Raw genomic sequence first — 11574 nt, forward strand, 5'->3', positions numbered from 1 at the left:
GGGATGGTCTATGACATTTTCGCCATTTTTGAATTCAGAAGTAAGGAATAGAGAAAAGTGGCAAAGATTTGGCAGAATTGAATAGGGGCTTCTACATAAAGAAATCACAGAATTACTGGTAAGTTGGAGAGTACGAAAAGGGATTTGGGAAATTTGGAAGGTGGAAGATGTAAAAGTAGTGAAGGATAAAAGAAAGGGTTATTTATAGGCTCGCATCATGGCGGTTCAATATCAGAGGTGGCCGACCACCATCTGACAAGCATTAAAAACTTTGAAAGACTAAATCGAGGGGACAACTATCACATACGTCATAATCGATCCATGTTAAAATGTCAGCTTGTTACCCGATCGAACCGTCGAAAATCATATCGATTCTCACCGCATCCTTCATGAGAATCGAGGAGATTATCTGTATACGGTCAAAATAGATTTCGGCTTTCTTACATTCGATCGAGATCGAGTGGTAAGAAACCGGAGTAGGATTTTGAGAGTAAGCTCCGAAGATGGTACAAACGAATCTCGAATCCGAAGGCTGCTCGAGGAGTCGACTCGATAATCTTATCGAGTCCGTGACCAAACCGATCCGCAAGGCATTACTTCGAGGTCGGAAATGCGTCACGCCCATCCCGAAAGTCGAACTCATGACAAGACCGAAGGGCTGACCCAGTGACGAGTTCGGGCTAGTATAGAATTCGAGCCAGTATCGAGCTCACAAACAAGAGCCATTACAACCGCACTAGGAGAGAGAATCTTGGCGGAAATCGAGGAAGAGACAAATATCATGGGTCCTCCACTATATGCTTTATTTTATTATTTTATTATAGATAAAGTAAAAATCCTCTATTATAAAAGGGAGGATCCTTGTAAGCTATGGGTACAGAAGATACAAAGATATCCCCTTGTGCTTGTTTTACTTCATCTTATTCATTCTTTCTGTTTATTATTCCCATTCTCATAGTCAAAATACTTGTATTGTTATTTTTGTATCAAAGGATATTACGTATCCTTAGAACCATACATAAATTTAATGTTATCCGATTTTTCGGGTAAACAAATATATAAAACATATGTCTTACATCTTTAGTTGATACAAAGATCGAGTGAGAGTATTTGTTTTTCTTCCGAAATATCTTTCCAAATAAAATAGTTTCTAGACATGAAGAATGAATGAAAGGTATAGTACATGTGATGATGATTAGAGGTCTCGAGTTAGAATCTTAATTTAATAAAGAATATTTTTCTTATAATAAGCTCTACGTAATGTGAATATAAATTAGACTCGTTAATTAAATTAGAGGATTTCGAATACTAAATGATCGTAACAAAAAATACACAACGTATATTGTTGCGCCATTTACAGGTTTGACTCAGACCTTTCTAATTCCTTCAAACCAAAAGAAAGTTGCCTTTTCTTGAACTAATTATATTACTTATATTCTTTTCCAAGAGGGTGGATGGATTTCACGTGGCTGATATTACTAAATTAATGTGACAGTCAAAAAGGGAGGATGATACCTCATTATCCTCAAGAAATCAACTGTTTTTTTCAGTTACAACACGTTAGCCATAATTAAAGGAAGGTGACAATATGACAGTTGACAACTACCAAAAAGGTAAAATTTCTTGGAAGGAAATTTAATATAAGTCTTTCCTAATTAAGACTAAAATAGACTAAAGTCATACGATCACTTATGAGTTGACACTTGGAAATGCAGTAAAGGTGGTTCATGAATCATAATTCATGACTTTTATCCTAGTTGTTCAACTAAATTCTCTTCAAAAGAATACTTAATTACTCGTTCATTCTCAATTTATGTAGCGATATTTGACTTCGTACGAAATATGATTTTTTTTTTTTTTTTTGGAAACTTATGATCTTATATATATCGTGAGATTTTTTGTCTCTATATCTTTCAAGGTAGAGATAAGGTCTCAGGGGCGGATGGAGCTTAAAGTTATCGGATTCAACTGAATCCAGTATTTTCGACGCGGATCATAAATTTATGAGTAAAAATTACTAAAATTACAATAAATAATATATATGAACCCATAACTTTAAAAATATAATAGGTTCAATGCCAAATATCTTGAAGGTTAAACCCATAAAGCTTAAATCCTGGATCGGCTTCTGTAAGGTCTGCGCACACACTACTCTCCCCAGACCCCACTTATAAAATTACAATGGGTTTTTGTTGTTGTTGTGTATACCGTGAGATTTGGGGTCTATAAAAGTATACTAAGACTGAAATAAGTTTAAAATTAAATTATTTTTAAATATATAAATATATTGTTCTTTTTATAACGCACTAATAGGGAGGTTATTTCTCATAAAGTAGAACATATTAAGTAGATAGTATGTCACTAGAAAAAATAAATTTTGGGGATTTAATCAAAGATAAAAAAAAAAAAAACTTAGGGCTCAAAAAAACATTCCTTTAATCTAGGAGGAACCCTTTAATTTGCCCCTTTTTGTGTAGGGTACATCAAGACAATCTTTTGGCCTTTTACTATTAGTAAACTCTTTTGGTATTATAAAATAGAAGGGAGAATTTTAAAGATCCCATTGGAATGTGATAAACCATACTTTTACTCTGTTTTGGAATAAAGCTAATGTGGCAAAAAAGATAAAGTTACTTTTAACATTATCTTTGGTTGTTATTCATGTAAAAGGTGTGGTACCCTCAAATTGTTTAACAAACTGGACCACAATGTGTACAGCTAAATTTTGAACATACTATTTATCTGCACCATCCCCATTGCCAACCTAGAAAGAAAAAATTAACTAAAATAGTTGTCCATCTAATCTTGTAAATTATAAATAGTCGATAGATATATAACATATGTATAATTCATATATAATATATGTGTAATTTTCTATAATTAATATATAATATATATATACCAGCTAGAAAAATTAAATATTGAATCTGACCGGCTATTTGTGTAACAATTCCAAAATATTCCAGGGAAAGTTTTTTATTCTCCGTTCGGGATTTACTGCCTACACTAGAGTATGATAAAATTCAAATTTGACTTAGAAGTCCCATATTAAGGGTACTTACCCCAGACCTCTGATTAAAGATGACGGGGTACTTACTATTTTCCCACAATCCTTGTAGTTGAAATTAAGCTTCAATATGGATTCTGTTTATGAGAATTTCTATTATCTTTTGGAAGTTTAATACCAAATGTTAACATAAAATATTCTGTAATTTATGTGTTTTTAGCCCCCCCCCCCCCCCCCCAAAAAAAAAATACAGTAAACGCATTTTGGTAACTAATATGCTAACGTTTTAGTGTGACTCCAACTTTTATAAGTCATGCGTTTATTGGAAAAACAAATACAACAATAAACGCATTTCAGTAACAAATTATGCTAACATGATATATGACTCCAATTTTTACAAATAATTCTTTGGAATATGCCTAAATTCTCTTGACAAAAAGATTGTACAATGTCATCAATATTATTTATGTTACTTTGCCCACAAATGTGAAAATTTAACACCATTTAAATATTAAGGATATTCCGTCTATAGTTACATAAAGTATAGTTAGTCCCAAAAAGAATAAAAGATGAAGGTATGGTAAGTTAACATAAAACATAAAAAATTTAATTCGATTATTATCAGTTCTCTTAACGATATATTCGACTCCAACTAATAAATTATTGAGAATAATTGATAATACTATTTTGTTATACTAAGGATAACTATGAAGTATCTATGAATTTCAGTACCAATATGTATCGTCATTTTTGTTTTTATAGTGTCATATGATGTGTTAACAATTGCATTGAATTTCAAAACGCCAAAAAGGTCATATACTTGCATTAAAACCATTCTGCCAAAATAATATCTTACGTAAGGAAAGTTTGTTAAAGAATAATAATAAAATGCATTGTTGCTACTTTCGGCAGATTACAGGTTTTATTGATAAGATTTGCAAAAATAGAAAAAACGTTAATTTCAACGGATTACAGGTTTTGTTGATAAGATTTGCATAAAAACAAAACATTAAATAACTTGATGACTCAACCAAAACAAATAGAAAAAGACAATTTCAAATATATAAAAAAAACAAGAATGTCTATATGAGAAATTCTAGAAGAAAGAACAGAAGGAAACATACAAATCTAGAAGCAAGAACACAAGGAAACATACCCTCGAAAATCAACATACCACATAATAATTTTTTTTTACCTTCGCCACAACTTCCAATGTTGTATTTTTTTGTATAAAATATGATCCAAAAGAACTGCTAACAGAAAATAAAGATCCTGGGACTGGACAAGAAGAAATAAAAAATATATTTTCACGAATCTAGGTGACTATTACCTCGTTATTTTCAGAATTAAAGACAATAAAGACAAATATTACATAATATTTAAATCAACCAATTACTTACCTCGTTAATTTCAGAATTAAAGTTTAGAATATCAGACTATTAAAAATATTATTTATGTACAGTAATATTTCTTTTTATTCATTTGAAAGCTAGTTTTCTTTGGGCTACACATTTAGTTATCTAGCATTGATTCGACTAATACAATTTGGTCACTCCGAGGACTTATAGCTTAACCAAAAGGGCTCGAACCTGAGATCCCGATTAAGAAAAGATAGATCCCATTCATTTGATTACATATCTTCATGGTTAAAATGTAAAAATAATTAAGCGTTATAAATTAATATAAGTGAAACTAAATATTTAGAAAATAGTTTTAATCAATCAACTATGTACCAATTTCAACCGGTTAAGGTCAATGACATGTATTCAAAATAGTATTCAGATAACTAGATTACTTTAAATAAATAATTTATTTACCATAATTCTTCTTTTTATTCGGATTTAAAATTAGTCACCATACATAGAAACTGACACAAGTGGAATAAAATATTAGAAAAAAATAGTTAAAATCATTATATTATTTTTGGAACTTGGGTTAATCATGAGTTAACAGTAGTAGAAGAATATATTCTGGAGCAAATAAGAATCAAGAATCTAGAGAGTCCTGCTAAGTCTAGACACAATCCCCCATATAAACACTTTTTTCTTATATAAACACTTTTTTCTCAAGCCACCATTAGACTTTAGACCTACACTACACGTGTCCCTTTTCTTCTTCATCTTCTTCTTCCTCTTTTCCTCTCTTAGCGTCTCTCTTGAAAATTCTTTTGACCCAACTTAAGTAAACAGTTTAAAAGAAATTCTTTTTTTTATTTGTTATTTTGCCATAATTTCACCTATAAAACGCTTGGAGACCAGGAGTCTTTGTTTCAAGTCTGAGTCTTGTCAATAACTTAAGATTGGATTTTTATATCTTCTTTTTACCAAAACCCAAATCTTCTTCTTCTTTTATTGTTGGAGTTAGTTTTTTTTTTTTAATTGGGATATACCATCATGTCAAAGAGTATATTGGTGACAGGGGGAGCAGGGTATATTGGGAGTCACACTGTGTTGCAATTACTGCTTGGTGGCTACAAAACTGTGGTGATTGATAATTTGGATAATTCTTCTGAAATTGCTATCAAAAGGGTTCAGGAACTTGCTTCTCAATATGGCCCTAACCTCTCCTTTCACAAGGTCTCTGTTTTTCCTTTTCATGGGTCTCTGTGTGTGTTTTCAGAATTATTAAGGATAAGGTGGAATTGTATGAATTTGAGTTTTAGGTTCTTATTTTAATGTAAATTTTGTATTTTTATGGGGTTCTTGAATTTTTCTGTTTTTTCTTTTCATGGGTCTGGGGTGTGTGTGTGTGTGTGTTCAGAATTATTATGGTTAAGGTGGAATTGTATGAATTTGAGTTTTGGGTTCTTATTTTAATGTAAAGTTTGGATTTTTATGGGGTTCTTGAATTGTTTGAGTCAGTATACTGTTGCTAGGTGGTCAATCTCTTTGTTCTTTTTTTCTCTTTGAATTTTATGCCATGAACATAAGGAGAATTATTCTGGGGTTTGTGGAAAAGGGCGGATTTGTATAAATTTGAGCTTTGGGTTTTGTTTTTTAATGTAAAGATTGGATTTTTATTAGATTCTGAAATTGGTTTAATCAGTAAAATTTTTGTATGTGGGTCAATCTCTGTGTTCTTGTTTCTTTTTGAATTGTAAGGTAGAATAATTATTTCTGGTGTATCATGTGCTTCTTTCTCCATTTAACAAACTGTCAAACTGTTTTTTCTTTTCATATGTAGAAAAACTGTTAACAATCCAGAAATTTGGGTGCAAATTATTCTCAGTAGTCTGTTTAGTTTGGTGTTTTCTGCTTGGTGGTAATAATTGTGTAGGCCACAGTAAAATTTTCTTTTGTGAACACCTTTACCGTTATTGCCTCTAATTCATTATAGTTTTCCTGTATAACAGTACCTTTGCTTTACAAGGATTAACCTGATCTTTTGTTTCTATTTTTTTAAAAAGTTGGTGACTGAATTCTATGGTTGTTTTGTCTTATACTGCAGGTGGATCTACGTGATAAGCCTGCAATTGAGGAGATTTTCCGGTCTAACAAGTAAGTTCTATCACCCCTCACAAAAAGAAAAAAAATCTGCCTCAGTGGTTCTTATAAGACTGGATTTTTATTTCAAACTTCCTCTATATTGATTACTATATAGTTACATTGTACGTGCGATAGTTTATTTGCTGTGTTGAGTCTCAATTTGATCTGTGTTTTTGCATGAATTATGTACTGTTTCACATGAAACAAAGCTATGGAGGTGTTTAATGTCTACATCAACATATTGACTCTTTTGCTCAAATATATTACCTTTTGATACATTGGTTTGCCTTCAATTACGTATTCTATGCAGATTTGATGCTGTTATCCATTTTGCTGGACTAAAAGCAGTAGGTGAAAGTGTCCAGAAACCTTTGATGTATTTTAACAACAACCTTATAGGAACAATTACTCTCCTGGAAGTCATGGCAGCGCATGGATGCAAGAGGGTAATTCCTCACACTTCAGTGAACTTTTAAGATACATCTTCTTTTCTTGCATGTCATTGTCTTAACTGGTTTACTTCTCCATATCTGCAGCTTGTGTTTTCATCGTCAGCTACAGTTTATGGTTGGCCAAAGGAGGTTCCTTGTACTGAGGAATTCCCGCTAAGTGCTGCAAATCCTTATGGACGGACAAAGGTACTTTCAATTGTTTGATCTCGCATTTTTAGCGCTCAACTTGTTGAAGTCCAACACTGAAATGTAGCCTCATTTTGCTGCTTTTCTATCTAGCTTGCTGATAAAAGGCCAAGTCTTGTATATCCTCCTTTTATTTGTCAAAAAATGTATATCCCCTCTTTTTTCATGGTTTTGACAGGGGAAAGCTGTAGTTCCTTTCCCATGTATGAAAGAATTCTATTTCTGTTTCTGTTCCTGTCTGTTCATAATCTAACAAGACTCAATTGTCAGCTCTTCATTGAAGAAATATGCCGTGATGTACGATCCTCCGACTCTGAATGGAAAATCATATTACTGCGGTACTTTAATCCTGTTGGTGCTCATTCAAGTGGCCACATTGGTGAAGATCCGCGTGGAATTCCCAACAACCTTATGCCATTTGTTCAACAAGTTGCTGTAGGCAGAAGACCGGCGCTGACAGTTTATGGAACTGATTATGCAACAAAGGATGGTACAGGGGTATGACTGTATTTTCAATAGCAAATCTTTACTTGTGTTAGAAATGTTTTAAGTTCCAGTTTTATTCCTTCGTCCTATTTTATATGACAAAATTATGATTTAAAATGTCAACATTTTTTCAAACACTTCTTAAATTAATTGATTATAAAATTGTGATTTGCAATACAGTTCATGTATGAGCTTTTCCTCGGAGAATGATTATATCGTGATGTCTTTTCAGGTCCGTGATTATATTCATGTTGTGGATTTAGCAGATGGACACATAGCTGCCTTACAGAAGCTATCCGATCCTTCCATAGGTGTGTATTTGCTATTTTTTTATACTTGGTTTCTTTTTCTATTCGTGTTTAAATTTCTTGTCAGGTGCTAGTTTGCTTAGGAACTACCTGAGATGTAATTGCAGAATACCATATGCTTGAAAAGTATAATTTCGGATTCATGTTCTTCCAATCACAAAGTTTATTTTCTAAATAATGCATGCTTCTTTCTGCTTTATGTTCCCGTGTCATTAACAAGGCAGTCACACAAATCTGCCATACGTGATATTATGGAAGAAACGTCAAGAGTTTTTATCATGGTAGTTTAATTTTTTTAGCATTGGCTCGATTCAGAGTTGTTGGGCTATGCTGATTTTGATTGATCCTTTTAGGCTGTGAAGTGTACAACTTGGGAACTGGAAAAGGAACTTCGGTCTTGGAAATGGTAGCTGCATTTGAGAAGGCATCAGGAAAGGTAGTCTTTTTATTGCAATCTCCTTTATACTTATATCGTTAGGCCCACCTTTGCAAGCTTATATTCTGATTTTTGTTGAGGATAATGTACACTCCTTGGTTTTCTTAAATTCAGTCTTCCTATCTCGAATAATTGTCCTTCGATTTTGTGAGTTTGGAGCATGTTCCTGAAACTTCAAATGGGTGTATAATGCAGCACTTTCATTTCTTCTCGATGGTGGAGGAAAGGGATTTCATGGTTTTCCTAAACCCCTAAAACTGTGAGGCTGTTTTGTGGTTACTAGTGTTTTCATACAAGTGCTACCTCCTCCTCCTTCTTCTTAGTTAAAATGGTGGTGTCTGAGCTAGTTTAGGCACAATTCAACTAATCCACCAGATAGTTGCTACTTCCCACAAGGATATTGTATCGAGTAACTCTGTCTATAAAGGCTTAGGCGAGTGCTAGCTCTTTTCCATGTCATCCCGAGTGATATTCATTTTTCTTTTTCAGCCTCTGGAACTTTCTAGTTGTTGTAAAGGCCTTTATGAATGTTTATGGTGGTGGACTAATTACCTCTCTTTGTGCTTCTTTTAGAAAATTCCATTGGTGATGTCTGGTCGACGGCCTGGGGATGCCGAAATTGTATATGCTGCTACAGAGAAAGCAGAACGTGAATTAAAATGGAAGTAAGTGACATTTGCAAATATATATACTCATGCAAAATGTAGTTAACTAAGTGATCTGTTTACATTGCCTTTTAAGGTTCTTAACACACCGATAGCATAGGCCGTTCCGACATATAAGCAATGGGTGCACATGTTACCTTCATCCCAAACTCAGAATATATATGAATATAGAAGATTGAGAGAGAATTTTAAAAATACAGATGTGTATTAATAGATGCACGCACTATCTTTAAATCGTGGATCCGCCTCTAAACAGTCTGACTTATGTTGCAGGGCGAAATATGGCATCGGAGAGATGTGCAGAGATCAGTGGAATTGGGCTAGTAATAATCCCTATGGTTATGAAGGAATTCCAGAATCAAATTGTCACTGAAGTCAAACTGCACAATGTATCCATACAATTATTCTACCAACCAGTGGCCATCAGTCTTTGAAGGGATGATTTAGAATATACTAATAAGTATTAGGATTGTAGAGGGATGGGAATGTTTATATTATCTAACTTAAAGTTTCAGAATGTAAGTGGAGTTTTCATTATTTAGTGAAAGATAAAAAGGGAAAGTTGATGAATAATAGCTTGTTCAGTTTAAGGTTATAGCAGCATTTCATTTGTTCTTTCATTCCTTTCCTTGTAATTATCAGCATTTTAGTCTTCTTGTTTTACAACACTATAGCCGACCCAAATTTGTTTGGGATTGAGGCGTGGTTGATTTATATTGAGGCGAAATGTTCTTTATTTATCTCCTTTTATTATGGTGCAACAATTATTATCGTGGTGACTCACTTGACATATCTACTTTAGTCCTCTTCACATAAATATCTCTGGTAAATTCTTCGGTAAGAAGAAAGTTACTGTTTTTTTAAATTATATTGTGACTGTTATTTTTTAAGTAGGGTCTTTCGAAAAGAGCATTTTTACCTTCGTAATGTGGGGATAAAATTTGCATACACGCTACCATTTCATTTGTCCGATTATATTGGAATTGCTGGTGTTATTCAATTAAGAAAAAAGTCAATTCAATTCCCAATATAATATGTTGCAGCCCGCATGTAAAGTGTCACTTGATGGACGGTGTAAATCCAAAAAGAGACTAAACAAACAAAAGAAAGAAAGAAAGAAGTCAATTTCGTTAAGTTCTATGTTCCTAGCTAACTAATACAACAACGACCCAGTAAAAAATTATAAGTAGAGTCTGGGAAGGGTAGTGTGCACACATACATTAACCCTAACCCGATAGAACAGAGAAGCTATTTTCGATAGACCCTCGGCTCAAGAAGACGAAAAAGACGAGAAGAGATAATATATCAGTACCGACAACAGAAATCATAGAAATAACATCATAAAAATCAGAAAATAGATGACAAGCAATAACAATAATTAGTAATTAATGTCGGGTGCTATGAAAAACATAAGGATAGTGTGAACATAATATTAACCACTAGCCGTCTAAGATCAACCCTATCAAACTAGCCTTATTCCCGGTGCAAAGAAAAAAAAAGTTTGACTACCTCTAACCTACAACACTAATGTTTGACCCTAACTAACTAATACACTTATCTAAATTTGGCTAGAAGGCAAAATAGTTTCATGAAGTGCACTATATATCCTGCCAATTTGCTGACTACTTTTTCGACGTCACTATATGTCTACCATTTTGTAAGTTTTCAATTACTTATCACCAAAGGTCTTGGATGGATATGGATCTTTCGTTCTTGTAAGAAGTTTCGGGTTTAAGCCTTGGATATAAAAAATTTTTGAGTACGGACCGCTTCCCTCTTTTAGTAAGTCTTATGCGTCGCGAATTCGGACAAATTTTTTTAGTACAGAGCGCTTCCGTCTTCTAATAGTCTTGCCATCGTGAATCCGAATTAGTCAAAATCCCAATAAAAGTACCTGACATACCAAATGGAAAAATTAAAAAAAATTACGTTTACTTTTTTTAGAATGATTTAACATTTTTACTTTTAAATTTGAATAGAGTAATCTCTTTTTTTTTTTGTACCATTAGATTATTTAAAAGAAGAAAAATAATATGTTGAAGTTGGTCAAGTTACACTAGACGGGTACATGATATTTGCTTCATCATTAAGTATCAAAATCATGTCTAGTGAAATTTTTCTTAACAAAACAATTAGTTAAGTGTCATTCTCTAGTTTTGCACCGCCCATTAAACATTGGGCCATATGGATCACTTGCAAATAAATTTGAGAAATTTTCAGAAACAACTGTTGTTTAGTGGCTATTAACTTCCTATAGCTATCATATACATAATTACTTCCTATAGCTATTATTCAGTTGTTACAGTAGTGTATTCGTTGTATTCGCGCTGCTGTATTCATGAATACAGCAGCAAAAAGCGCCTAAAAATCTGTCACGACCCTAAATCTCACTTATTGTGATGGTGCTTATCTCAATACTAGGCAAGCCAAAAATCTCAATAAATCACCATTCTTTTAAGTTTGAAAATAAAATAATTAAATTCAGCGGAAGAAATCTTAAAATTTCAAATATATCACTCCCAAAATCCGGTGTCACTGAGTACATGAGC

General features: G+C 33.1%; 1 protein-coding gene across 1 annotated transcript; it reads left to right on the forward strand.

Annotated features, from left to right (window-relative positions):
• The first annotated feature begins 5016 nt into the window (after nucleotides 1–5016).
• On the forward strand, nucleotides 5017–9643 carry LOC107827456 (UDP-glucose 4-epimerase GEPI48). Its single transcript, XM_016654594.2, has 9 exons — nucleotides 5017–5583; nucleotides 6455–6504; nucleotides 6803–6938; nucleotides 7029–7130; nucleotides 7401–7628; nucleotides 7849–7927; nucleotides 8278–8360; nucleotides 8934–9025; nucleotides 9299–9643. The coding sequence occupies exons 1-9, from the start codon at nucleotides 5401–5403 to the stop codon at nucleotides 9396–9398; spliced, it is 1053 nt and encodes a 350-aa protein (XP_016510080.1). The 5' UTR covers nucleotides 5017–5400; the 3' UTR covers nucleotides 9399–9643.
• Nucleotides 9644–11574: the final 1931 nt, after the last annotated feature.

The sequence above is a fragment of the Nicotiana tabacum genome, chromosome 23 (genome assembly GCF_000715075.1).
Source record: "Nicotiana tabacum cultivar K326 chromosome 23, ASM71507v2, whole genome shotgun sequence".
Classification (NCBI taxonomy): domain Eukaryota; kingdom Viridiplantae; phylum Streptophyta; class Magnoliopsida; order Solanales; family Solanaceae; genus Nicotiana; species Nicotiana tabacum.